This window comes from Marmota marmota, unplaced genomic scaffold (genome assembly GCF_001458135.2).
Source record: "Marmota marmota marmota unplaced genomic scaffold, marMar, whole genome shotgun sequence".
Taxonomy (NCBI): Eukaryota; Metazoa; Chordata; class Mammalia; order Rodentia; family Sciuridae; genus Marmota; species Marmota marmota.
The window spans coordinates 2,057,234-2,085,067 of record NW_026000052.1 but is presented as its reverse complement, the minus strand read 5'-3'; the positions used below and the strand labels follow the sequence as shown (position 1 = coordinate 2,085,067).

Here is a 27,834-nt window from a genome sequence, read left to right as displayed (position 1 = left end):
TCTAAAAACAAAAATTTCCAGATATTATAAGTTTAAGGTCACTGACTTTCTTTTGTCTAATTATCACCCTTTTACAAATGAATCCACAATAATTTTTAAATCTATGCACACTATCACTACTGGAGAGAAAAAAACAAACCACCAATTCTCAAAATTCACATTGGAGTCCCTGTTCAGGCGCCAATTGTTGTGTCACACGTCTAAACCAGTCAGAGTCACTCCAAGTGAATTTTGGGACTAAATAAAAACACAGAAAGTAACTTTTCTTTGGGTTCAGTGACCTCTCCTCAGCCACAGCTCCCACAAGGGGGGCAAGGCAGGCAAGACAGCGAGGAGCACATGCTGAACCCTTTTATTGGGGAAAAGCCATTCAAATGAGGCAAGGGGTCAGGTTTCAGGGGGTTGAGTCTAGCTTCAGGATGTCTTGCTGTCGGCAGGTTGACTGACACCTATGAAGGCCACGCCCATCTCGTGTGCTATGTGGGATCATAGGCAGAGTGAGCAAAGGGACGCATTCATAGCCCGCCCAAACAGAGGGACAACACGGGGTCTGTCCACCCTGTGCGCTCAGTGCTCACAGTTCACACCCACACAGCCCAGGGCGGCTGGCCACATCTCCACACTCTCATCACTCAGGCTAAGGGCGCTCGGTTCCTGTGGGCAGCTCCCGACCCACTACAGGTCAGATCTTGTTCTTGCCTTTCCAGCAGCTCGGGCTGGCCCATCCAAAGGATTCCGATTCCACGTGTTCTCTTTGCAGCCAGCGGCCCCCGCAGCCACCTTAGTGGACCGATCCCTCGCAGGCAGCAAAGCACTCTGCAGTCAGTGTGGCCCCTCTTTTCATCCGCGTCTCTCACATCTCTGTATCTCAGCAGCTCCCTAGAACATGCCAGAGAAGGCAGCAGCTGCACCCTCCTGCCTGTCCCTGACTCAGGGCACGGCCAGTGTCTCCAGCGGGGACTGGCCTTCACCAAGTGAAGACCACCATGACACTGGGCAGCCCCCGGTGTGGACGTGGTGTCTTGGAGAGAAGTGCAGGCCCCCTTCTTCAACTGCTAGCCAGGAATTACACGGGGGTGCCTTCCAGGGTCGGGTGTCCTCACGCCAGGTGGGAATCCCACTTGGCACTGGGTGTTGCCACTCCCTGGCCAGGACAGGCCACCCAGACCTCCCGGTCCCAGAGACTCCTCAGATTTCCTAAGGATAGGAATCAGAACTGTGCCAGCCTGGAGAAGGACACCAGAGACTTCCCAGAAGGAGGGGAATGTTCCAAGTCTTGCAGGGGCCTGGAGTGCCACATTGACCCCAATCCTGAGCTGCCTCCACCTCTGCTTCTGGACTGAGGCAGACTCAGGGATGCCCGTGTGAGGGGTCAGAGCAGCTGGGCATGACAGGTGGGCCTGGCAGAAGGCCTCAAAGGAGCCAGCACAACCCTACAAGGGGAAGGGCTCCTGGACGCCATGTTCCTGGCCCAGCCCCCATCACAGAGACCCCAGGTGCCAACCCACAGCCACCTCGACCCTCTGCAGCGGCCTCTCCAGTCTGTCTGGAGCTGACTTCCCCCAAGACCCAGAAGCCACAGGGAGGAGGAGCTGCCCGCCACCTGGCCCGGGTGGGGAGAGACACTCTGCCACTTGTTGTCAGCAGAGATTCTCTGCCCGTCTGAACACCATTTCTTAAATCTCTTCTTTTAAAAAGTGGTAGGAAGTTGTGGAGAAGAGCGTGGCCTCTTGGAAGGGACGGCCGACCTCCTGGAAGCTCTTTCCTAGGTAGGAAGCCCAGGGCCCTCCTGTCTGGGAAAAGTGATTCCCCTCCAGCCCCTGGCCGGCTGACCCCCGTTGCCCACCTGGGAGGGAAGGGGTCTGCAGTCCCCAGAGCTGCCACAACCTTGCAAAGCAGGGCCGGGCCAGCAGCTCATACAGGCCCCAGGACCCACATGAGCCCATGCCCAGGTGGCAGACCTAGCTTTATGTGAGTGGCAGCCTGTGGGCAGCTCCTCTGTGTCTCTGGAGGGTCGGCTCTTCCCGGTCCTTCGCTGCCTGGCCCAGCTTTGATCTCATGTGGGAGCCAGGACCTCCCCCACTACCTGCCACCAGCACACCTTGTGCCCAGATGCTCCAGACACCTGCAGGCTGAGCAGATGCTGCAGACATGCCAGGAGATGCTTATCTTCACCTCTTGCCATCCCCTTCCAGGAAGGGCACAGGCTGGAGGCCAAGCCCCATCTGGGCCCCTGACCCTCGCACCCAGTCTCCACAGCCTGGCCTGCTCCTGACTCCCTCTGTCACTTCCTTTCTGACCCAGCTGGACACCAGTTCAAGCAGATTCCAACGTCAGCTCAGGTCAGGTCATGAGCAGTCAAGGGCAGCAGCCACAGGGGACTTTAAACTGCATTCCCACGGGCACAGGATGTTGTGGACAGGCAGAGACCAGGTCATCCCACAGGGTCTGGAAACCACAGGGCAGAAGCAGGCATAAAGAGCAGGCACAGCCGAGACACCCACCAGGAAGGATGGCCCTGCTCTTGCTGGTCCTGGGGCTGAGCTTGGCTGGGGCGCAGAAGTTCAACCCCCTGGCTGTCGTGGATAAGAACTACAACATGGCCAGGGTGGGGACAGGCCAGGCTTCTGGGGCATTTGCTCCCCTCAACTTGGGGTCTTTGACCTATGCCAGAGTGGTTCTGCCATGGGGGGCCCTCTCCTCCCCAGCTGTGACTGAAGCCAAAGGGCCAGGGGGGACCTGGGAGGGCAGAGAGGACCTGGGAGGTTAAAGGGGACCCTGGGGGGCAGAGGAGACTTGGGAGGTCAGAGGGAACCCTGGAAGGACAGAGGGGGCCTGGGAGGTCAGAGGGGACCTTGGGAGGGAGAGGACCCCTAGTTGCAGCTGACACCTATAACTGGCACCGAGGAGCCCCATGGCATCCAGGGCTCCCCATCATCACACCTTTCCCTCCAGATTTCAGGGGTCTGGTACTCTATTTCCATGGCCTCAAACAACCTGTCGCGGATTAAAGAAGACGGAGACCTGAGGCTCTTCATTCGGAATATTGAACACTTAAAAAACGGCAGCCTCAAGTTCAATTTCCGCTTCATGTGAGTGTTGCTGGACAAGGGGGACTGCACCCCTCCCACCGGCACCCGGACTCACACTCACACTCTGGGCCCACCCTCGGGGAGGGATCCTGAGACACGAGAGAGGAGCGGTGCCTGGTGATGGCCCTCTCTGTTGACCCAGCTGAGACCCCCGGCGGGACTGGGGCGAAGCCTATGCCTCAGGGCAGATACTTCCTGCCACAGACCCTGGGGCTGGGGCCCCACTCCAAGCGTCACCCGGCTCCTTTCCAGGGTGCAGGGTGAGTGTGTGGGCGTGAGCATGGTCTGCCAGAAGACGAACAAGAACGGAGAGTACTCCATCTCCTGTGAGTGCGGGCAGGGTTCTTCCTGGTCTGACAGCCAGGGGTCCTTCTGCCCGGCCTTGCCCTGTTTCTGGTGACCACCGACTTAAGGCACTTTATGAGATCCCTGATACCCTGACCCCAAAGCAAGAGGACCTAGCCTGGCTCCAACTCAGGGGCTCCCAGACCAGCTCCTCTTGGGAAGCCAGGGGCTCAGGCCCACCGGGGGGCTGGGGTGGATGGAGAGGGGGCCAAGGCGCCCTGCTGCCCACACTGCCACACAGGGGACCCATCTGAGCCGCTCCTGTGCTCCCACTCCCCCTCCCTCTTGGTGGTTGAGGGCTACCACACACAGTGACCCCGCATTGGTCCAGGACCTGGGGGGCGTGGGGCGTGGCGGTGGGCTGTGCTGAGTGGCATCTCCACACAGACGAGGGGGAGAACAAGGTGCTGGTCTCGGAGACGGACTACAAGATGTATGTCATCTTCGACATGCAGAACATCCGCAATGGGACCGAGACCCGCGTGCTGGCGCTCTACGGTACCCCAGCCCCAGCTGTCCCAGCTGTCCTGCTCTGAGACAGGTGCCACCCTGGGCGGGTGGGGGTCTTCCAAGAACCCCAAGTCTGAGAGGTGGGTGAGTGGGGGATTCAATATCCCTCACCCACCTGCTGGCACGAGCCCCTCTTGCTGGTCAGCAATGCAGCCCTGCCCAGGTCCTCCAGGCCCTCCCCAGACATGGTCCCAAACCTGTCCTCAGGGCGGATCTCAAAGCTGAGCCACAACTTCCAACACAGATTCGAAAGAGTCTGCAGAAAGTACAGACTGAGTTCCAAAAACATCATGGACCTGACCCAAGAAGGTAGGGCTCCTGCTTCAGGCCAGCGCAGGCGGCCTGGCCCAACGGCCCAAGGGCTCAGGGTCTGGGGGGAGGCCCAGTGAGCCAACCGGGGGCCTTTGTCTCCCCAGATCACTGCTACTCCAAGAGATAGAGCACCCAGCCAGGCCCTCGGTGCGTGAGCTTCCTGGGTGCAGGACGGGCAGCTCAGGGTGGCAATGGAAGCGGATGGGGTTGCCTTGGGGCTGATGTCAGAGGGCAGGGTCCCAGCCCAGAAGGACCGCCAGCACCATCCCTTGAGACCCGTCCTCAGCCTGGTGCAGGAGCCGATCACTGCTGGCGCCAGGCTCATGGGACGTGGGACCTGGGCAGAAAAGAACCCCATGCTGTAGGAGTGTCCTGGGCTTCTGGGCAGAACAGTGGGGTTTACTCTCTCATAGCTCTGCAGCCAGGAACTTGGGGGTCCAGGACTCGCAGGGCCACACTCCCCCGGGGCTCCACGGGACCCTTCCACCTCCTCCAGCTGCTGATGGCTCCATGTCCCTCCGCTGTGGCAGCATTGCTCCAGCCTCCTTGTCTGTGTCCCTTCTCCTCTCTCATCAGCACCCGCTAGGTTTAGGGCCCACCCAGTAATTAAGGCAGGTCTCATCTCCAGACCCAAATGGACCGCTGCATGGAGCCCCTTTCCAGATGAGTCCCAGCCGGGGTCTGGGCATCTCTCCTGGAGGCCACCATTCAGCCTCCCGAGTCCCTTCTCAGGAACGAGCCATGGTCCCACAAGATCACCCTCCAAGTCCTCCTTCCCTTCCCAGAGGCCACCCCCATTGGACCCCCACATCAGCTCAGCCTGCGAGTCCTTGAGGTTTCAAGGACCCTGTCCTGCAGGGCCTCGCAGTCAGGAGGAGTGGGGCTGGCAGCCCAGGGAGAGGGCTGACCCACGTAGGCACGAGGCCCTCCCCACTGCATGGTGGTGAATAAAGAGGCAGCAGCCCAACCACTGTCCTGTGGGTCCCAGGTGATTGTCTGTCGGCCCTGCTGGGAGCGAACACTGTCCCCTACTCACCCACTACCAGTGTCCCCGCAGCTCCGTTCACAGGCACCAATCATGGGACGCGACCTGAGGTCCCTCAACAGGTGCAGCTGAGCAAACTCTGTCCATCTGCACCGTCCTTAGCCACGGGGAGGATCAATGCGCATGCGCCTGGGGATCCCGTGGGGAGGCAGGGGCGGATCAGGTTTCCAGCCTTCAGCGGCAGAGCTGCCCAGAATGCTAAGTGTGCAAAGGGACGCCCGCGGGTACCAGGTGGCTGTGCACTCTGTGCCCATGGTGGCTGCACACCTGCACATGGGACAGGGCACAGAACTACACCCAAGCACACAGAAACATGCACTCAAAAACACAACCCCACACTCACACCAACACACACATACACCTACTCCCACACTCCCCACAGCCAGGCACGGTCACACACACCACGCTCACAGGCTCACACTCATGCAGGAGTAGTCACACACATAACCACTCTATAGTCACACACACTCACAAAACACACACTCAAAGACACATGTTCTCACACTTTCACACTCACAGGCAGACCGTCACATTTGCAGGCATACACTTGCTCCCACAGCCTCACACCTCTCTCCACCTCACACACACTCATACATGCTGACATGTACACAGACTCACCAACTTGTGCAGAAACTCAGAGAAACACACACTAACATCACAAGTATTCACACATATTCTCTCAGGTGCACAAACACCTTCACTCACACACACATGCGCACACACACCCTCTCACACACACGCACATACATATTCACAGTCAGGTGGAGTCCCTCACATATACATGTTCATATTCATGCTGACACACACGTGCACATACACTCAGGACCATACAAAAAATCACAGCCTCGCCCACTCTCACACTCACTTTTACACACCCTTTCCCACTCTCACACTCACTCTCACACCCTACCCACTCCTACACTCACTCACAGCTTTGCTCACTCTCACACTTTCACATTCATTCTCTCACACTCATTCTCACACACCCTGCCCACTCTCACACTCCTCTCACACTCACTCTCACACACCCTGCCAACTCTCACACTCCTCTCACCCTGCAGTGCACAGGCAACAGCACCCTGTCCATGCAGGCAGCATCCATGTCACACAAGGGTGGCGTCCTTAGCTGAGCACATGGCCAGTGACCTGGGAGGCCAGCGTGGGCCCTGGAACTTGGCTGTGGTCTTCCTCGCGACTGCATGAGTATCTCGGTCCTCTCCAAATAAAAACTGAAATGAAAGCTCTTGGCCTCTGAGCCCAGGAGAGGCCCACGGAAGCCTGCCAGCCTCTGTCCCTCGGTCCTGGGCAGTCCCCCATCTCTACGGCCCACCTGGAAGTCAGGGTCCCCCCAGAATCCCCAGGCCCTACTGGGTGGTGGATGGTGGGGCAGCCTGGAGGGCAAGGAGTGGCTCCCTGACCAGAGCACCTCAGTCTGAGGAGCAGCTGGCCCCACCCCAAGTCCCTTTGGAGGGAGTCAGGGGGTTGGCCACCTGGGTGGTCAAGCCCAGGGTTCTATGGTGGACGCAGGGGTCACTCAGTACCCACACTGCCCAACACATCCCAGCACCAGCGCCTGCTGGTGAAGGAGCCAGGTGTGGGTGCTTCAGGACTACGGTCCAGACGCCCGCCCCCCCCTTCCCTTAGGCACTGCGGGGTCAGAGGCTGGCAGAGCTCATCCCCAAAGCAACCTGCCAGGTGGGCAGGGTGGGAGGGGCTGGCTGTCCCACAGGCCTCTCTGGTTTCCAGCTTCCCATCCATTCCTGGTCCAGCCCACTGAGCCACACAAGGGACACACAGGAAGCTGCCCACATGCCCAGCACCTGTGGTGGGCAAAGTCGGCACCGGGGAGCAGCGCCCAGCAGGACGCACCCAAGATGAGACGGGAACAGCCCTGAAGAGGCGCAGGACAAGTGCTGGGGGACGGGGCCACCACTGACCAGACCCCGGGCCCGGCGGCAGACACAGCGCCTGCTTCAGGGGCTGCCGGCCACGGAGAGTCACCTGTCCCAACAGCAGCAGCTGTGCCCGTGTGTCCACTGCCTGCAGCCACACTGCGCTCAGCCTCCAACAGGGACTTCGGGTTCTGCCACTGTCTTCTATCTCCCTTTGCTCTTCGGTCTGGAGACAGCTCGGACACCCAGATGCACATACAGATACCAGCACCTGTCCCTCGCGGTCACACTGATGTTGCCCGCACAGCTCTTTCAGCTCCCTCCACTTCTGCCTTCCTGACCTGGCCACAGGTGCTCCAGCAGGTGCTCCTCCACTGACTGCAGTGCCAGGATGGAGCCAGGGCCCCCCAGGCTCCAGCACTCCTGGGTGGACAGCAGCGCCCAGGTCAGGGGCGCACTCCGGGTGTCCTGCCCACTGCTCTGCAGCGCCCGGTCTCACCTGCCACACCTCTAGCCATTCCTCTAGGGTGGGCATTTGGGATGCCCAGATCCCCCCAAGCAACATCCCACTTTCAGGCCTGAGGGTCTTGCCAGAAACTTCCAAATGACTCCCCCTGGCCCTGCCCTAGGCCCTGCCTCCCACTTCAGGAGGAGACCTAACCTCACTGTAAGAGGAGACCACTGCCCTGAGTCCCAGGCTCTGTGCCCAGCCAGGCAGCGGCCTGGGGCTCCCACTGGGTCACCTGCAGCTTCCTCCCCTCACTGCCTGTCCCTACCCCTCACCACCTGTCCCCACCCCTCACCGCCTGTCCCCACCCCTTGCCATTTTGCATTTGTCTTCTTCTTGTTGACTTTGAGCTGTGTTGGCCATCAACCCACTTCTGCCTGCCCAAGAGCACCAGCCGTCCGCCCCTCGGCTCCGGCCTTCCACCTGGTTACCCTCGTCTGTCACAGGAAATTTACCTCTAAGTTCCTACCTGCCCCGGGCTATTTGTGCCTGTTGGGGAAGTCCTGGCTCCAGGGCTGGCTGCACCTTTCCTGTGCCACCCTGCAGGCAGCCTGACACTACCCCTCCCTGGACTCCCAGCCACTCACCAGCTCTGTGACCTGGCCACCTCCATGCCTGTTCCTCACCCACGAGGCCTGGGAGACCCGAGCCTCTGCTCCTGAGGATGACGCTGTGAGGACCGGGCCAGGGCCTGTGGGTATGTACTGAGTGCCGTGGGCGAGTGCTTGTCCAGGGAGCACTGGCTTAGATTGGCACTGCCATGCTGGTGGGGGGGACAGTCACGTCACTCCAGTAAACATGGGTTCACAGGGCAGGTGTCTCCCTGACCGTCACTGTGCTCTCCACAGCCCCCAGAGTCTGCTGCACAAATGCTCCCGATGAAATAATCCATGAGGAGGGTCCCCACGTGGAGTCAGGAGTGAGGTCCAGGGTCAGGGCTCTGCTCTGAATCCAGATGCTGACCCATTAGAGCCCTCTGTGTTGTCCTTAAAGGTCAACATTCAAAACCAGAAAGTACCTGACAGGGCTGTGTGTGGACTATGGATGGAGGTGACCTTGCCATTGTCCTGGGGGAAAGCACATGGGCATAGGAGGCCAGGAGGCTGCACTGGGAGGGTCCTGGTCAGCCAAGTTCACAGGAACCCAGGCCCCTCTCAGAAAGAGCAGGGGACAGAGTGGGAGGACAGGCTTCTATGTTGGCAGTGGGAGGAGCCCTGGGCTAGCCACCCAGAGCATGGGCAGACCCGCTGGGCCCCACATACAGGACCAGGACGCCGGACATGGTGGGCATGTACTGTCATGGCCTCCTGCAGCTCTGCCCTCCTGAGGACCAGGGCCAGCACCCCTCACCTGCAGATCTGGGTGGGGAGTGTCAAACCTGGGGCCAAGGAAGCCCAGGACGACGAGGCTCTCAAATAACCTGCTCTCTGATCCCGGAAGGCCTGAGGGACTCATCTGGGCAGGTGACCCCAGAGAACCCCGCGGGTGCCAGAGTAGGTTGGCAGCATAACAGAGCCCTGGGCTCTGCCCCCGGCCTTCTTCCACTTGCTCCCTGCATTCAGCTGGGCAAGGGCAGAGTCCAGGAGAAGCCCACAGGGGAGGGCTCCCAGGAGGTGGCCCCACTGCGGGGTCTGTGAGGGACTGCGGCCGGGCAGACAGGACGGCCTTGGGAATGCTGCAGCACTGTCCCTGGAGGGTCTGGCAGAGGGGACAGGCCCTGAGGTCACAGGAGTCAGGACCAGATGTAAGGTGCAGAGCTGGGACTGCAAGGAAGGCCAGGCTGACAGCTGTGGGCACATCACATGGCAAGGCCCCCGTGTCCAGCACCCCGACACCTGTGGGTGGAGGCCTGGACGGCGTCCTGGGGGCAAGGCCTGGGTCTTGCCAGACTCAGCAAGCAGCCCCAGGATGCCGGCCGTGAGAGCATGGCTTCAACCTCTGCTGCACCCCAACATCCCTCCTGGGCCCAAATGCCCCTTTCTGACTTTCTACCCGGAGGACGGCCATCCTGCTGCAGGATGAGTGACTCCTACCAACCACAGCCGAGAGGACGCTGTTTCCAAACAAGGCCCCGTCCTGAGGTTCTGGGGTTGGGATGTCCGCCACGTGCTCCTTGGGTATGTGGGCGACCCTAGCAGACTTCAGTCCTGCTAGGCCAGCCAGGAGGGCAGCTTCCTGGGCACACAGGGCTCATAACACCTGGGGGACGCCAGGACCAATCCCAGGACCCCTCTGTCCACGGCTTGTGTCCACCTAATTATGTCCCAATCATTGTGCAAGGCAGAGGGTGCCCCAATGTGACCCTGATACCACTCAGGCCCCAAGCTGGCTGAGTCCCAGCGGCTGTTGATTCTGGAAACGGGCTCTGTGGGGACAAGCCAGTGCTGGCGTCCAAAGCAGCAGAGAAGCCAAGAGACAATGGCTGGCTGACATTTTGGAGGATTACTGCCCCCACCCGGAGAAAAGCCCTTCCTGGTGACCTCACCAGGCACCCTGACCACAAGCTATATAGACGGCATCCTGGGGAAAGTCCCCAACTGCCACCAAACCCAGACAGAGCACGCAGTAAGGATGCAGCCCCTCTTGCTTATCACAGGCCCAGGACGAGGCCTCCGAGGAGGAGGAGGAGGCAGACCCCTCAGAGGTAAGGGGCAGAGGGCAGGCAGGGCTCCCAGGAGGCATAGCAGGACAGGGCTGGAGGACAGTGTCACAGGGAGCATCTGGACAGAGTGGAGGCAGCACAGAGCCCTGGAGAGCACCCACAGGCTGCCCCTCCTGAACACCTTCAGGCTGCAGAACCCTAAGATGGAATCTCTGCCTGGGCCTGACGTACCCCGTGCACCATGTCCCCTGGTTGTCCTGAGGGCCTGGGACCCACCAGCCTGCTCAGTGCCTCAGGGGGCTCCTGCACAGGTCTGGCCCCGTGCTGACCATGGATAAGGGGGTAGCTTCCGGGGAGGAAGGAGGCCCCGCCCCTCAGCCTCCCTGCTTGCCGCCCACAGGTCTCTGGGCCCTGGCACATGGCAGCCCTGGCCTCCAACGACACGGCCCTTATCCAGCCTCGCAGGTCCTTCAGGGTTCGTCAAGGCTCTGGACATAACAGACGGCAACCTTCATGCAGTTCTCCTTGTGCCGTGAGTCCAGCGTGGACACCTGGGGGGCGGGGGGACTGACCTGCCCTCTCTCAGCTGCTGTCCCCTGACACTTGCCACAGTCACTGTAGGCTGCCCATGGGCTCAGGTCACCTCAGGGCTTCCCACAAGGCCGGGCACTCACAGGTGTGTGCAGGAGCAAGTGTATCTGTCATCGCCCCTCCCTGGGGTGACCTGTGAGGGTGACCATAGCACCCAGTTTCCAGGGGAGGCAGGAGCCTACATGGGAGGCCGACATGGTCCCAAGGCCAGGGGACTGAGGGGGCCAAGCGCAGACAGGCACCACGGCAGCGTGGTCCCACGGTGGGAAGCCCGGGGACGCCCTGCCCGACTGCCCGAGGATCAGCAGTGCCAGCTCATGACCCTGGTGGCCTTCAAGACCCACGTGGAGAACCAGTTCAGCCTCAAGTGTGAGTGTGAGTGTTCGCCTGCGGCACGGCCTGGAGACGCAGGGCTTGGGCTTGCAGGCATGGCTTGCACTAGGCATCCCTGGGCAGGCAGCTCTGGGCCAATGCCCACTGGGCACTGACAGCCACTCTCAGGGGGCAGAGGAGGTCCCTGTGCCTGGCCCCACCACACCTCCTGCCCCTGGGGCCCCAAAGGGCCTGGCGCTAGCCCTAAGCAGAGGCGGTAGGGGCTCAGCTGCAGGGGTGGACAGGTGTGCCTCCCAGGGCCCAGGGCCCCAAACCTGTGTGAGTCCTGGCCTTCACAGACTGGGGACACACACACTTTACCTGGTGAAGGTGAAGCCCCAGGACTATCTGATCCTCTTCCTAATCAATGAGCACCGAGGGTCAGCGCAGCCTGGCGGCCAGCCCAGGAAGGGCCTCCTGAGGGAGGAGGCAGGCGGACGAGCAGGGGACTGGTCCCCTCCCAGTGAGCAGGCCCAAGGGTCTCTGCTTCCAGGGGCCAATCAAGGCAAGTTTGTTTTCTCCTAGACAGCGGGCAGCAAACTCCCCCATGGGGCCAGTTGGTGTTCTGGATTCCGCAGTCAACGTTCTCCTCCCCTCTGGGCCTCTCCCTCCCCACCCAGGGGCAGACACAGCTCTCTCCTTTCTTCACCACAGATGGAAACTGCCCACCTAGATGGGCGCCCTCCCCTGGTCCGAGAGCACAACGCCTGAGCCTCCCCCGTGGCCCAGCCTCCCCCGTGGCCCCTGCCCCAGGCCTGTCAGAGGAGCCAGTTGGGAGGCTCCCTCCATGTCCTGTCCTGCCATATTGCCCCCGTTGCCAGCAGGGGAGGCTCCCACAGTCCCTCTCCTCCCAGTGCAGGAGCTCCCTGCAAAGTGGGGGATCCAGGACAACTTTGGGAGCATCTCGAGGACCTGGGCTGCCTCGGGCAGCAGATCCAGCCACTGCAACTCTCAGGCAAGGCCGTACCCTCCCTGCCCTGCTTGGCTCCCTGCCCTCCAGTGGCCTGCCTGATAGCCAGGGGCAGCTGGGGTAGGGCCAGGCCTGGGCTGATCCAGGCCACTCTGTCCCCTCAGACCACTGCCAGAGCTCAGACTCTAGGACTGCCACACCAGCGATGGTGGGTGACGCCTTCCCCTCCAGAGGACCCAGGCATCCTGTCCCTGGAGTGGGGAGGGAGCCAAGACTGGGCACCGGGGGAGGCATGGGACTCGCAGGGACTTCTGCTAGCCCACCCCTTCTAACCCTCCAGGAAGCCCACCACGCACACCTCTCCTGTGCAGCCCCTGCCCACAGAGGGGCCTGCAGTGGGCCGCGAGGCGCCCAGGGGCCCATGTCTGCAGACGGTCCCTCCGCACCAGCCTGTAGGGCTCAGCCCCTCCCCGTCCCTGCTTCTCGGCCCTGGCCCTTCCTTGCTCAATAAAGGATTTTCATCCAAGGTCACTCTGAATCTGTCAGACTGCAGGGGACATTTCTTCTCATCTGCAGAAACAGGTACAGGGAAAGAGGGAGCGTCTTCCCCAGTCCGGGCACCTGACGGGAGCAGCTGGGCCCTCCCCAGAGTTGTTAGTCTTCACCAAGTGATGAGTGCACAGTGACGAGTTTCCACTTCACAGGCAAACTCGTGTCAATTAGGACTCTTCAGCTCAAAATACAGAAAACCTTACACAGACACACAACAGATGTGATTTAGTGGCTCTCACGTCTGAAAGGTGCTGAGGTGACCACCTGCAGGCACAGGTGGATCCAGGCACAGGTGTATCTCTTCCCAGCCATGTCTCTGCCAGTCTCGGCCTCTCTTCTCCACGGTGCAGCCAACATTCTTGGGCTTTGCCTACGGTGGTGAACTCGCTGGGTCAGGCCCTCCCAACACCAGCTGAAGCTCTTGCTGCCACTCAGTGACCTGGCCTGTATCCCATGTCCTTCCTGGAGCCAGAGGGGAGGCAGCTAAGAGGGACAGAGGGTGGCTCTCAAGAGAATCAGGTCTGTGAACTGAGGGGTGAGTGGATACACAGGGGACTGGTTCCCCCCAGGACACCTTGGGCTCTGGACCCTTCCAGGCCACAACCCCTTCGCCGAGGCCTCCTCCCCCCAAACACCCAGCCCTCTGGGGGCCGACCCAGAGCCCAGGTCACAGGGCTGGGTGCTGGTGGCCCTGCCGCACTGGGGCTGAACAAAGCCCAGCAGAGGGAACTGCAGCCAGGTCAGAACGCTGTCCGCCCCGCCCTCCAGACAGCCCTGTGGGGAGAACCAGAGGGCAGAGGGCACTGACCTTCCTGTGGGGTTGCACCACACAGCACCTGGAGATGCTTCTGGAAGATCTAGGTAGATGGCACTCACAGGGAGCCAGGGCTTTGTGCAGCCTTGCGGACAGTCCCCCACACCACTGTCCTCAAAGCCACCTGGGAGGCAGTAAAGGCCAGGATGAGCAACTGGCCCCATTACAAACCAGCAACTCACCAGGGGAGTGCCTGAAGAGACACACACAGGCTCCCGGGCACGCAGAGGAGGCTAATTAACGCAGCAGCGGCATGCCAAATCTCACCCACCCGACTGGCCGCATTGGGGATATCCAACCTCCTTCCCATCCTCAAATCACTGACAACATGACAGCTATTGAGTTGGACACACACACCTCTTTGAGCCAGAAACTCCACTTTGGACAAACTGTCCTGTGGAATCGCCCCATCTGTGGTGACAGAGGAGACTGCAGGCACCACAGTTGGCCAGGACTCCGGACCCAGCAGACCCAGGCAGAACGGGGTCACCGACCACAGTGCCACCCAGCAGGCACAGATGAGTGAACCAAGGAACCAAGGCAGAGGAGCAGAAGCCCAAGGCCCCCACAGGCCAGCATTGGCCCTTGTCCCTTCCCTGTCCTTGAAGCCACCTCCTGTGCTCACAGGAGTGCCCCTTTTGCAATGAGGAGCAGCCTGGTTCTAGAATGGCAAAGACCAACTAACCAAGACCTCTAAACGACACTTGTAATTGTCTTCTGTCGACAGATCAAAGTAAATGAAACCAAAACAGGGACATGAGAGAAAGGACGGGCCTCGGCTGGGCGACACTCATGGGTCCACAGCAGATTCTAGCACCAGGAAGCCCACAGGGAGACACGGGACGAAGCAGGGAAGAGGACAGCACTAGAGGAAGCAGGAGGAGCGGGAACCATGCTGGACAGAGCAGACTGGGACCTCGGGGACGTTATGGAGACGGCGTGAGGGTGCCCACCCCAGTGTGAATGGCTGTGCTTCTACAAAGGCTAGGGAAGCCAGCGTGGAGGTGCGTCCTGCAGTCCCGGCCATCTACCACCTACCATCTACAGTGGCCATCTACCACAAGACCCAGACTACAGCACACACAAAAGGACACTCACCATGCCCTGGTCATGGTCCTTGTCCCCTCCAGCGATGGTCAGCCCAGCCATGCAGAGCAGCTGAGGCTGAGAGGGGAGGACCTGCCGCAGACAAAGGCTGGAGACCTGACAGCCAGCCACCGGTGGACTTGCACCCTGAGCTCTGGGAGCACTGTCCAGGGAAGGACCAAGGGTGTGGGGATGAGGCCAGCCAGGAGCACCTCTGACCCTCCTCCCTGCTGCAGACCAAAGACCAAGCCAGAAACAGGAAGGGAGCCTCATCCGGCAGGACCCAGGCACCCCCAGCAGGTCAGGAAGGGGACCACCCTCGGGCATCAGTGCAGCTTGAGTGACTTGGGAGAGAAGCCAGACCCCTGTGCACCTGCTGGGGGCAGTAGTGGAGAAGTGCTGGGACAGCTCCCACCTGTTCACCCAAGGCGCACTCAGCGCCCCGCTGGGATGGATAAGGGGGGGCCGAGAGGCTCTGCCCCAGCTTGAGAGTCAGGCAGGAGGGGCCCCAATAAACAGAGAACCCAGGAGTGGGCCAAGGACTGCCCATGGCAACCAGGCTCAGACCAACTCACCCCAGCCGGCAGCCGGGGACAGTATCCCTGGGCTGGAAAGCCTCCTAGATTGGAGCAGGTAACATGGCCTCCTAGAGACTTGGAGAACAGTCAACCAGGGCCACAGCAGCTCCAGCTCCCTCTACGGCTGCGTTCCTGACAAGTACCCAGCCAACCAAGAAACGTCCCCACGTCTGACACTGTCCCCCTCACACCTGCCTGCTGAGCTGCCAGAGTCTCTGCAGCATCTGGGGCCTTGACTCCTTTGGGTTGACCATCCTGAAGTCAGCACGCTGGGCTGAGACCCAGGAGCCTGCCGGGCACCCCCAGACTCCACTGGGGGCATTTCCAGACCCAAAGGCTCCTTGCTTCCTGCAAACCCTAAGAGTCCACAGCCCAGCGGGCAGGCTGCTCGCGGAAGTGGGTGTGTGCCGCTGAGCACCTGCTGCAGACACCGGGAGCTGCACGCCTGCTCACGCACATGCACGTGCACACACACACACACACAGACGCACACACACACACAGACGCACACGATCTCCTTGTTTCTTCCTTGTGGTTGACTTGGGAACCCCAGGTAATGGGGCAATCCAGGCCCTGACGAAGCTCAAGGTCGCGTCCACAGGGCCCAAGGGCTGGGGCTGGGCTCTCTGGGCACCATGACAGCTCGGGTTGGAGCAGGGGGAGCTGGAGCCAAGATGTGAAGGGGCATGGGCAGCAGTGGCCATGGAGGACGCTCCAGGTTGGAGGGTTCGGGAGGTGCTGCCCTTGCCAGGGTCCTCCTGGGCTGACATCAAGACGAGCGCAGGGCCACGCTGCCTGGCTCCAGGGCCCCCCTCGGCCAGCATCTCCAGCTCCCGCTGCGGCCGCTTCTGTGTCCAGTCTCTTGGCCTCCCTCTTCTAAGGGTGCTTGGGATGGCGTTTGGCCTGCAGCTGAGCCAGGGTGACCGCCCCATCTCAGGTCCTGAAACCCCCACATCTACAAACCCCTGCCCCAAGCCGACACTCACAGGCCACATGACAGGTGCGGGACCTTGGGGGTCGTGGCCCACGGGATTGGAAAGGCAGATTTTCCCTGAGGAGGAACAACACCCTGTAATCATAAAGGGGGGGAGGGGCTTTCCAAGAAGAAGGAAAAGCCACAATGAGTGTCAGGTGTGGGGAAAAGCAACTCTCAGATGAGGGCCAGGTGGACGCGGTCACACCCACGGCCCGAGTTGGTGCCTCTCTACTGTGGTGGCCTCCTGGGGTCGTGCTACCAACCAACCACAGACTCAGAGGCTCAAACAGGAGAAATCTACTCCTGCACAGTCCTACAGGCTAGGAGCCTGAAATCAGCTGAAGCCCAGGGGACGGCAAGCCTGCTCCAGGTCCTGGTGGCGCAGGGACTGAACCCAGGAGTGCTCTGCCACGGAGCCACATCCCCAGCCATTTTTATAATTTATGTTTTGAAACAGGGTCTCGTAAGTTGCCCAGGCTGGCCTCAAACTTACAATGCTTCTCCTGGACCCCCAAGTCTCTGGGATTACAGGTGTGCACCCCCGGGCCCGCATCCGGGACACCATCCTTAAGTCCCTCCCTGCCCTATGTCCATAGCACCTGCTCCCTCCGAGTGTCCCAACTCCCTCTGCCCCCAACTATGGAGACAGTAAAAAGACAGTGATTACCAGGGGCTGAGGAGGAGGAGGAGGAAGGACGAGGTGGCACTTGAGGACTTCTAGGGCAGTGACAATGAGATACTTCCATGTTGGCACAAGCAACTGCACATCTGTCGACACCACGGAAGGTGCAGGACTGAGAGGGAACCCTCAGGAGGACTGTGGACCCCGGGTGACACCATGTGCTCACCGTGACAAACGCACCACTCTGGTGGGGACGCTGACAGAGCAGAGGGCAGGGGCACTACACAAGGGAACCCCACGCTCTGCACTCAGTCCTGCTATGGACCCAAGCCACTCTGATGAAATGTGCAAAATACACGCACATGCACACACGCACACGCACGCACACAGTCTTCCTGTTTCTTTCTTGTCAGGACGCTGGCTGCACCTGGGAACCCCAGGTAAGGCCTGAGGTAAAGACAAGGTTGATCCACAGGGCCCCAGGGCTGGGGCTGGGCTCTCTGGGCACGGTGACTTAGCCTAATGGTGGGGAATGGTGGGGACACTGGGTGAGAATCAGTGAGGAGGCCAAAGACCTGAACACACAGGGCAGCCCCTGCTCCTAACAGCTACTCACAGGTCCCCGCAGGGGTGTCTGGGCAGCAGCGCACACGGCTGCCCTGTGAGAAACCATGGCTCACCACATCCTCAGAGGGTCCTCGTCCCTCCGGGGCGGGGGTTTGTAGGTGTGGTGGGCTTCAGGACCTGAGGCTTCTCGGGAGCTGATGGTTCAAGGGCGTGACTTATTACGCTGACTTCCTGCTGAATGAGTACTGTGAGGTAAGAACAACAGTCAGATCCCATACGCCAGACAACAAGCACGGCACCCTCAGCTGGCACAGACGAAATCCCCGCCGAGAGGCTGCGTCACTCCCCACCCACTGGAGCTAACTGAAGACAGTCACTGGGCTTGCTTGCAAGGACACAGAACCAAAATGCATGTGTCGTCAGTCACAATGCAGAATGGCCTGGCCACCCTGCGGGGGAAAGAGACGAGACGTCCCATGACTTGGCAGTACCATCCTAAACACTAAGTACGGGGGCGGCTGTACGTCTCCAAAGGACGCGCACAGGCAGCAAAACCAGAAGAACAGAGGTGAGCAGAGGAACAGGCTCGGAAGGTGGTCCCAGGAGCATCCCCAGAGGTGCAAGGGAGTCCCCACGACTGCACATGGCCCACAAGCTGCCACAGAAGAGCCACCAGAACCAGCAGGACCACCATCCCTTTCTGCAAAATCAACAAAGATCAGCCGTTCTATAGACTGAGAATGACCACTGTCCACCTAGCAATCCCCCTTCTGCACATGTGGACACCCAAAGACAAAGGCCAGGTCTCAACTGCGTCTGCACACGCACCCTGGTGCTCCGGGCAGCAGCAGTCCCAAGAGCCACCATCACAAACAGAAGAGGGATGACCCACACGTCACACACACCACAGCTCTCAGCCTCAGCAGGAGGAGTTCCGACCCCTCCACAACACGGACGAAGCCTGGAGAGGTACATGGAGTCACAAAGGACAGACCCCGAAAAGCCATCTTGAAAGAAGCAGGGTGACTACCGGGTGATGGTCACAGACATTGCAACCAGCCATACAGCGCCAGTCTAGAAGACTGTGCTCGGTGCTGTGCCATTCTACAGATCCCAAAGGCAGGCAAGCGGAGGTCAGGGCCAGGAACGCAATCCAGCAGTAAAAACACATCGATGGACACGGAGGCCTGGTGGTGGCCCGGGACAGATCCAACTGGGCCACTCAGATGCTGATGGACTGGGGCCACGTCCTACACCTGCGGTGAGGGCCCTGGCAGAGTTAAAGTCCCTGGGCCTTTGTGTTGGCAGCCATGGTGCAAGTGGACACACCTGCAGGCTGAGAGCAGAAGCAGAGCTGTCCCCAGCACAGGGCCAGTTCAGGAAGCAGCCAGAGACTTCTGGGAGGTGACGTGACCCCTGAACTACTCCAACTGACACAGGCCAGTGAGGCCCATCCCATAGGCAGGGCGGGGAGCCAGCACTCCTGTCCCTGCCACAGGGCCGGGGGGGCGGGGCGGGCAGGACGAGGTCTAACCTGGAACATGGAGGGAGGGAGAGCCCTAGGGATGCACCTTGGGGGCCCCGGGGGGATGGACTTCGGGCAGTCCTTGACTGCCACGACTTGCCAGGTGTTCCCACCCTGGCCCCAGCACCCACAGTCTCCACCTGGCAGTGGAAGGTGAAAGGGGGTGCCTGGCAGGTGGCCCAGGACATTAGTTCAGGGGTCACGTCACCTCCTGGAAGTCTCTGCCTGCCTCCTCCAAGGGCACACCAAGCACCTTGGGTTCCTGGGATGAGGGCAAACGTGCCAATTTCCACAGCCCTGGGCACTGGCCTTAAGGCCCAGGCCAGGGCCTCACGAACTGCTGGCTTTGGTATGCAGCTGCTGCAGGCCAGCCTTGCTCTGGCACCTTGGCAGCTCCAAGGTGCAGGCTTCTGCCGTCCTGGGTGAGTGATGGCCACTGAGCCTCAGGGGACTCCTTGAGATGGTGCCAAGGAGAGCTCATCACTGTGCAGGCAGGGCCACCAGCACCTCCTCTCAGGCAGGCGTGTGCCAGGACACAGCCCAGAGAGCACTAGCACAGAGTGACCAGCTGAGCCCAGGGACACTTGGGGCAGCCACATCGCTGCCCATCTGCAGGGACCATGCTTCCCGTGGTGAGGGGAGCTGAGCCAGGGGCTGTGTAGCAGGGCAGAGTCTGGGGCAGCACAGAAGGACCATGGGTGGGGATACGGGCCCCCAACTTGCCACCTTTGAAGGCTTTGAAAGAGGATCAACCTTTCACTGACCACTGACCCTGGGGTACCTGCAGCACCTAGTTTAACACCTGGGGCAACAGAAAGAGCCAACCAGCCAACTCCAACTCCGGGAAGTGACACTGTGGCCGTGACTGTCCCCAGGCCCTGCCATCACTGACCACAGGCTGCGTGGTCCCAGGCCTCTCCCTGCGGCTGTTCCACACTCCCCTCTTCCCTCCCCCTCAGTGCTGGGACTGGACCCGTGTGTGCTGCAACACCCCGCAGGATCCTGTAAAAACACCTGCTGTTGGACTGGGGGCCCACCCTTGATGCAGGAGGGTCTCATGATCCTCAACTAACGACACCTGCAAAGACCCTGTTTCCTAATAAAGTCATAATCTGAGGTTCCAGGAAGACGTGGATTCTGGGGGCCACTGCAGCAAGGAAAGGGAACACCCTGTGAGTCCACCAGTATGGCGGGAAGGGCCAGTCTGGGTGTGGACTCTGCCTGCAGGAACCCTGGCCACTCTGGGGTCCTGGCCAGCCCAAGGACCTCAGCACTCTTCCTGCACCCAACAGGCAGGGCCTCAGCCAAGGCCTGGCACCAGCCATTTGCACAGAATCCTGGGCCACCAGTGTCCAGGAACTCAACCCTGTAGCAGGTGGGGAAGGTGACAAAGAGGAAGCTGTACTCTTGCCACATCCTCAGGAGCAGGAGGGACAGAGACCCCTGAGCAGCCACCTCCAACAGAAGGTAATCAAGACCCCAAGGACCACCACACATGCCACGGGCCCCTGAGATGCTCTTCCAGAGACCTCAGGCCCCTGGCCTGGCTGGTGGACACGAGCATGGCAGAGCCTGCCCACAGACCTCCCCACCTCCAGCCCTGACATGCACATCTGCCAAGACCCTGCAGAGAGGCAGGGTCCATTCCGCCTGGGGCCTCCAGGACTCCCCTCCCATGCTGTCCAGCTCCTGCCCAGCTCCCCCACCTGGCCACTGGCAGGCAACGTCTCCACCAAACAGCCTTTTGAGGCCTCACAGGGAGGGTGTTATCCTACCCCTGGTCTCTAAGCCACGTGGGGACCTGTGGCCTCTAGGAGTGTGCCGGGGGTGATGGTGACGGTGGCCAGGCTGGAGCAGGACTGAGAGGATTTCCTCCCCAAGCCTGGAGAGGGCAGGGCCGGCCTCTCCTCTGCCCCCACAGGGTGGGCCCTGTGTGGAGGAGCGGGTGTTCATGGAAAGCAGGGTGCCCAGGAGAACCTGGGCAGGAGCTAAGTGGGAGAGGCCACTGTCCTTCCATCAGAGTGGAGGCTGTGCCGTGTCACAGCCTGGAGCAGCTGCCCCCAGCTTTCTGAACCACGATGAATGAAGCCTCCAGGGCAAGGAGGCTGTCCTTGGTGCAGAGTCCCGGGAGGGGCGGGAGCAGGAGAGCTGCACAAGGCTGGGCACACTGTGGCTCCTTGTAGGAGACAGACCCCGCCAAGCTCTGTGAGGCCAGGCGGCCCTCCTCCTGCACCCTGGCTGGAGGCCACTTCAAGGCCCACCCCCTCATGTCCAGTTCCCCTGGGCTGCTGACTGTCACTACGCACAGAGGGGGTCAAGCCCTGGAGCCCCCACACCCTCCTCCATGAAGGGACTAGGACTCTAAAGTCTGAGGCTCCTGCAGCTCCAAGCCCCCCTGGCCTCCCAGTCCCTAAGCAGGCCCTGCCCAGTCACTGCTTGAACCCCATGAGCCAGGCTGGACCCCAGCATCATTCTCAACAGTGGCTCAGAAAAGAGAGGAGACCTGCGGGCCTCCTGGAATGGAGTCTGTCCCTCACCTTCTGGGGAAGTCAGGGGCCAGGCCAGTGTCCTGCCTGTCCAAGCCCTAGGGCACCCGTCAGGTCTGTGCACAAGCCTGAGTCCTCCCTCACCAGGCTACAGGTGAGGCCGGCCTCAGGTGGGCCTCTCAGGCCCGGCTCTGGCACCTCAGCTTGGCCAGAGCCAAAGCTTCCTGTGGCCACCAGTGGGGGGTCTGACTTAGAAGCCCAGAGGGTGCCCAGAGGCCTCGTCCTGGAGCTCTGAGGATCTGCATGTTTCTGGGATGCAGCAGCCGGGACCCCTGACCACCAGCGTACCTCTGCGCCAGGCTCTTGTCATGATCCTCAGACCAGGAGGGGACAAGAGGGTCAGGAGGAGGCTGGTCCACAGGTGAGAGCCACACCTCTGGTGTCCACCGGGACCCAGCCACTGCCAAAGGACCCCAGCGGGCACACAGATGGGCTCCTGGACAGCCCTGCCCTGCTCCAGGCTGAGGGGCTCGTCCTCCTACACCTAGGGTTTGTGATGACCTTGCTCCACGCAGCCAGCAAGCGCCTCCCTCCCACACCAGCAGCTCCAGGCCTCGTCAGAGTGACTCAGAGAATGAACGGAACCTTCCGCCGGCTGCGGGGGCAAGGAACCCGGGAGGCTGAGCCTACACTCAGAGCTCTATCTTCTTGGAGAGCTGAGACTGCTCTGGCCCCCAGAATTCATTTGTGGGGGTGGGGTCACAGGACCTGGGGCCTTGAGTCCAGATGGAGACAGAAGGGCAAGCCTGCTGTCCCCCCGGAGGGAGGCAGGACAAGACCATGGGGCTTGCTTCCCCTGCGGGCAGGAACTGAGTCCCTCCACAGATGTGGGGGGCAGGTGGCCTTGGCCCAGGGTCCCCAACAACCTCATCGTGGCAAAGGTAGCCATGGCAATGGCAAGAAATTAGCCAGCCCTTCCCTTGGGCACCCTGGGCTGGGAGAGGGACACAAGGGTCATCCTGAAAGGACCCCACACAGTCCAAACACCCGGCCCACAGCTCTGAGGGACGCTGAAGAGGACAGCAGCCCTCAGACCACTCTCCCTGGGAGCAGGACCCAGAGCTGCAGCCACCCCCACCCAGCCTGGGTTACTTAGGGACGTCACCATGTGGGGCAACTGCCTGCGCTCTGAATGGAGGTGGCGCATCTGCCTGATGAATCGGATTCATTACACAAAAGCCACAGGGTTTGTTCTCCTCCAGGAAAATCGCTTTCCCTTTTTAATATCCAGCCTCCGGGCGCACAGCCCTGCCAGGCTCGCTCAGATTAGGGCACAGCTGCAATCCAGCCCAAAATAAGGCACCCGCACATGAGGGACACACAGGCTGCCCAGGCTCTGGGCCTTGCCGTCCTGCCCCTCCGGCAGTGGCTAGCAGGCAAGGAAATCAGGGAAGATGCTGTCCACCTCCTCCCGCAGTTCAAGGCCCCAGCTGCCCAAGTCAGAGCCCCACAGCTCCAGGGGGCCATCCTGGAGCTCCGGGGAGCCAGGCTCAGGGTTGCCCAGGAAGGCTGGCTCTGCCCGCTGTGCTGGGTTGCTCTGGGCTAGGGCCCAGGGTGGGACAGTGCTTCCTCTTCCCTCCAGGGACCCTGGGAGCAAAAGGCACATCAGCAGAGGAGGAGGGTGCCCTGGACACTGGGGCAGGCGGGCAGGATCAGGGCACACAGTGGGGCTCCCTCCGCCACCCTCTGTTCCTCTGGGAGGGTAAGCCCTGCCTCCCCGTGGTTCCCAGTCCTCCAATGCAGAGACCCTGCTCCCAGCCAGATCGTGAGGGTATCCCAGCTCTAGGACCTAAAGGGAAGACCGACACCCAACACGTGACACGTCCAGACACCTCCAGGGGCCTCTGTGACGATATGGGGTTGAGAGAAGGCCCAGGACCCCACACAGCCCACTCCACAGGTCAGATGTCCACACAGGTCTCAGGCTCACAGGCATGCTCCTCACACACACGCCCACATACTCTTGCTCACAGTAGTCACATGCAAGCTCACAGGCACATGCATTCTCACTCGCATGTATGTTCACACTCAAGTGTGCTCATTCTTACACATTGTCACATGTGCATGCACACACACGCTCACACACATGCTTTACCTCTGACTCTCCCTGCCTGTTGCCCTGACAACCACCAGCCAGAGGGAGGTGGAGACCCAGACACACTCTGGAAACTGCACTGTGCACAGCCAGCTGGGCCCGGGCACGACCACCCTAGCTCCATGGAAAGGGCTGAGGCCCCAATACCCGGGCTGGCGTGGGCGAGGGCAACCTGGACCACGGCCCCCACTCACCCAGCCACCAGTCAGGACTAGCCGTCAGCAGGAAGGACGTCCCATCCTCCACACTGGATCCTGACACAGACCTAAAAGTGAAAAACCCCCAAGAGATCACCGATGGACCTAGGCCCAAGAAGCCACTTCATATCCAAAGGGGCTCCAGCCCCCACGGGAGCACGTGCAGAAACCACCCACGGCTGCACCAAGGGGTGCAGGCGGAGCCCAAGCCCAGGCCTGTCCCCAGAACCCCTGCTGGTTCCTCCCCAGTGCAGCCTTGCTCCCTCCCACGCCCAGCTGGTGTGCGCTCCCAAAACACAAACTCATTTGCCGTCAGCCAAAACAAGAGACAATTAGAAGACAAAGTGTTTTCAGAAACACACATTAGAAAGCCACACGGCCAGGCAGCTGGTCCCGGCCTGACCGCCTGAGCCCCCCTCGTAGACCTGCTGGGCACCAGAGTGGAAGCTTCCAGGTGAGGGGAAAGGCCCAGGGTGCGGCTGGAGGGCGGCCTGCGGTAGCCGGCACGGTAAGCATGCTCACGCACACACTCCCCACACACGCACATGCACGCCCATGGGCACCCACCTGACATCTGCCACAGGTGTCAGGGCTGCCTCCTCAGCCAGCCCACCTGGGGATGTGGGGACTCTGGCTGGGGGCCCGGCCTGGCCCAGACCATCAGGAGCCTCCGGGCTCACCTTGGGGGAGCTCGGCCACTGTGAGAAGGGCGGCCAGCATGGGGGCCGGGGCACCAGGCTGAAGGGCTCTGAGGAGGGGGGGACACAGTCAGCAGGTCACCTGTCTGCTGCCCCCATGCCCTCTTGATTCTGACCAAGTCCAGCCCCACAACAAGGACACATGGAAGGGGCCCCAGAAGTGGACTACAGACAGGTGACCAGGCAGAGGGCTGCCCAGAGGCAGGGGCCTAACACCTGGGAAGCAGGATCCCTTCCACTGAGCCCCTGTGGGGCTGCAGCTGGCCACACCAGCTCTGCCCACAGCAAGCCCCACCCACGGCAGCGGTACATCTGTGGGGTCACAAGGTATTACCTGGCAGCAGAACCATTTCCAGAAGTGGCAAACACACCTGAGAGGTGATGATCAGCCAGGAGGGCTAGTGCCGTCAGGGTCAGGGTCATCACAGGTGCCCCTCAGGGTGACCCCAAAGCCACCTGACTGAGCTTGGCTATAGTAGCCTCAAGGAAGGAAGGTGGCTGGAAGGCTGCAGGCCTGAGGTGGGTCCCCACAAGAGCACCCCTGCAGCAGAGGCAGAGGGTGGGCATAGCAGTGGCCAATCTAGCCACAAGACCACCATGGACAACCAGGGGACGCCAAGAACAGCCAACGGTGGCTGCTAGAACTAGACATGGAATAGGTCAGCTGGGTGCCCAAGATGGGCCGAGGGCCTTGGTGCACCCCCATGGCCCCTGGAGGAAGACAGGAGGAAGTGGGGCGTGTCCTTGGGGAGTGGAGGTGGTTAGGACCAGGGCAGGGAGTACAGGGCTACCTGAAAAGAAAACCATCAACACGAGTCCCCGCACACAGACAGTGTGAAAACTGGACCTGCACCCAGGAAAAGAGCCCCCCACTCTTAGGGCTGGAGGTCTCCTGACTTGCCCTGGACGTGGTCACTTACCTGGGAGGGAGGGTGGCCCGTCCAGCACCTCACTCTTGTCCACAGCCAGGGTCACACAGCTCAGGGGGTCCTGCTGCCTGGACAGTGTACAGAGGGGGGTGGGGGATGCTGAGCCAAGTACTGAGCACCCCTCCCCCACACCAGTCCAGTCCCCCACATTTGCTAAACATGACACCTTTGGAAACACTAGATCCTAACCAAGTGACAGTGATGCCACTGGTATGAGTCGGGGCCTAAGCAAGTTTCTAGTTCTCGAGACCACAGGTGACTCTGCTGTCCCTGGACATCCCCTAGCCCTAAGGATGGGCCCCAGGGGACACTAACGGAATCACAGTGGATGCTGCCGTCCCAGGGTCAGGCCCACCGGCTGGAATCTGGCTCGCCAAGGTCAACTGCAGAACTTCCTCGCTCCACCTGTGCCAAGCCTCCCTGGAGGAAGCAGGAACCTGGAATTCAAACACACACACACACACACACACACACACACACGGGCCAGGTGTGGTGGTGCCCTGCTGGCAGGCTGAGGCAGGAGGAGCACAGGCTCAAAGCCAGCCTGGGCACCTCAGTGAGACCCTGTCACAATTTTTTTTTTTTTTTTTGGTTGTAGCTGGACACAAGTCCAACTTTTATTTTTATGTGATGCTGAGAACCCAGGGCCTCACACATGCTACGTGAGCGCTCTACAGCTGAGCCCCAGCCCCAGCCCTCAATTTTGATTTTAATTAAAAAACCAACGAAGTTAGCGCTCAACATGAGGTCAGTGTTGGAGCACTTGCCTGCATGCACAGTCACTGCGTTTGATCCCCAATACCTCGAAGAGTTAATTCAACAAAACACCAATCACAAGGTTACCTGGGAGGCTGTCAGGGCTCTGGTCACAGCAGCTGTCCCACAGGTGACCAGCAAGCCAGAGCTTCACATAGAGCTCACCCTGCACTCAGGACAAGGCTGCAGGCACAGGGTGACACCCAGGCCTCGCCTTATCCCCATCTGGCGCCCTGTCCCCACACATGTGGACACCCCCCTCACTGTAGGGGCTATGGAGACTTGGTGAAGCCCTCACGGCTCACAGGCCCATGCCTTCTCTCAGGCAAAGCTGCAGGGAAAGGGTCTATGTGGTGCTCCACCAGGGCAGCATGAGGACACCCTGATTCTCCCCCGTACTGGCATCAAGCATGGGGCGACTGATCACTCAGCAGGACTGGGGAAGCAGGTCTCCTCCCAGGGGAAGAATAGCAACAGGAACAGTTTGAACAAAGTGCCCTGCAGAAGCCGCAGCCAGCCCAGGCTGTGGAGGGAGGCATGAAGCTGGAGGGGACACTGCCCCTCAGCGACGCTGGGCCATCCTTGCCAGACCAGGTCCACACACCCACAACTCACAGCATGCTGCTCCCAACCAGGAACCAGGGTGTGGGTGAGCCGAAGAAACTGCACAGCCATCTCCAGGACAGAGGCCATGTCCTCCCGCCGGCCATCGAACTGGGGCAGCAGGGCCCGTAGGCGCTCACAGCTCACAGAGATCCGCCTCCTGTGCCCAGAAAATTTCAACAAATGTCCACAAACCCATCCAGCCTCCACCAGAAGGGGCAGCAGCTGCTGGAACCCCAAGGACCTTTCCCAGGGAACCAGCAGAGGCCAAGGCCACTAATTAACTCTCCAGCTGTCTGAGCTGAGGGTTTCCAGGGGTCAGCCTGGCCATCCCAGAAGGACCAGGGTGTGGACAGCGGTGAGACAGTGTACAGGTCTAAAGGATCCCAAACGTACAACCTCCAGATGCCTGGGCTTCAGGCCACAGGGTGCTGCTGGACCCCCCCACGTGGATTTACCTTGGTCAGTTGGCCCTGGCTGCCTGAGGCCAGGAGGCAGTCACAGCCCCCACCCCTTAAAACAGGCGGGGCCAGGAGGGCTCCTCCACAAATTGGCCACTCACCTGCGCTCCCTCTCACTGAGCACGTTCCTAGGGAGACTGGAGCTGAGGCCCTCGGTCACTGCAGGATCCTTGACCCGGGCAGGTACCTGGGTTGGGTCCTGGAAGCTGGCCAGGGTCCCGGACAAGGAAGAGCCGCTACAGAGAAGAAGCCAGGACCCCCCAGGTTGTGAACCCCAGAAAAGACCATCAGGAGCCCCAGAAGTAGTAACAGGTGTCTACAGGGGGTGGCTGGGGAAAAGCGGAGCACAAGCCAGGGTCACAGCGAAAACACACGGCCGGCCCTAGTCGGCACGGGACCCTCCCCCGCCTCCCCCAGGAGCAGGGTGGGGCCTCTGCCACAGGTGCTCCAGGTAGGGTGAAGATGGTAGTCCCTTGGCAGAGGCCTCGGGACCTGACACCCTCACACCCCTCTCGCAATTCTTTACCTGCAACCCCCAAAGCCAGGGACTCTGGGGACCCCAGCCCGGAGCTCAGGGCCACCGCGAGACGCCATGGGAACCAGGTGTGGTGGCGGGAGAAACAAACAGGACCCGGGCAGCGACCCCACGC

General features: G+C 60.8%; 2 protein-coding genes across 3 annotated transcripts; one reads left to right on the top strand and one right to left on the bottom strand.

Moving 5' to 3' along the window:
- On the bottom strand, positions 1 to 27,828 carry Sohlh1 (spermatogenesis and oogenesis specific basic helix-loop-helix 1). Of its 2 annotated transcripts, XR_007351262.1 has the most exons (9): positions 27,711 to 27,828; positions 27,286 to 27,420; positions 26,736 to 26,883; positions 25,680 to 25,801; positions 25,356 to 25,432; positions 24,305 to 24,485; positions 23,735 to 23,805; positions 5,296 to 5,433; positions 1 to 879 (listed from the first exon to the last, which is right to left on the bottom strand). XR_007351262.1 is itself a non-coding variant. In XM_015505839.2 (8 exons), exons 1-8 carry the CDS (start codon positions 27,776 to 27,778, stop codon positions 22,815 to 22,817), a joined length of 1,020 nt encoding a protein of 339 aa, XP_015361325.1. In that variant the 5' UTR covers positions 27,779 to 27,828; the 3' UTR covers positions 22,633 to 22,814. The 2 variants fall into 2 exon arrangements, 1 of the variants encoding a protein (XP_015361325.1); XM_015505839.2 differs by lacking the exons at positions 1 to 879; positions 5,296 to 5,433 and adding an exon at positions 22,633 to 23,032.
- On the top strand, positions 2,458 to 5,264 carry Lcn9 (lipocalin 9). Its single transcript, XM_048813350.1, has 7 exons — positions 2,458 to 2,608; positions 2,956 to 3,092; positions 3,345 to 3,418; positions 3,825 to 3,935; positions 4,155 to 4,256; positions 4,364 to 4,406; positions 4,888 to 5,264. The coding sequence occupies exons 1-6, from the start codon at positions 2,513 to 2,515 to the stop codon at positions 4,384 to 4,386; spliced, it is 543 nt and encodes a 180-aa protein (XP_048669307.1). The 5' UTR covers positions 2,458 to 2,512; the 3' UTR covers positions 4,387 to 4,406; positions 4,888 to 5,264.
- Positions 27,829 to 27,834: the final 6 nt, after the last annotated feature.

Excerpts from the sequence above, each read along its gene's own strand:
- Sohlh1 (XM_015505839.2), bottom strand. The coding sequence starts at position 27,778 with ATGGCGTCTCGCGGTGGCCCTGAGCTCCGGGCTGGGGTCCCCAGAGTC. Across the intron at positions 27,421-27,710 it reads CCTGGCTTTGGGGGTTGCAG|CGGCTCTTCCTTGTCCGGGA; the intron begins GTAAAGAATTGC and ends TCTTCTCTGTAG. Across the intron at positions 23,033-23,734 it reads TAGTCCTGACTGGTGGCTGG|GGTCCCTGGAGGGAAGAGGA; the intron begins GTGAGTGGGGGC and ends TTTTGCTCCCAG.
- Lcn9 (XM_048813350.1), top strand. The coding sequence starts at position 2,513 with ATGGCCCTGCTCTTGCTGGTCCTGGGGCTGAGCTTGGCTGGGGCGCAG. Across the intron at positions 3,093-3,344 it reads AAGTTCAATTTCCGCTTCAT|GGTGCAGGGTGAGTGTGTGG; the intron begins GTGAGTGTTGCT and ends GCTCCTTTCCAG. Across the intron at positions 3,419-3,824 it reads CGGAGAGTACTCCATCTCCT|ACGAGGGGGAGAACAAGGTG; the intron begins GTGAGTGCGGGC and ends ATCTCCACACAG.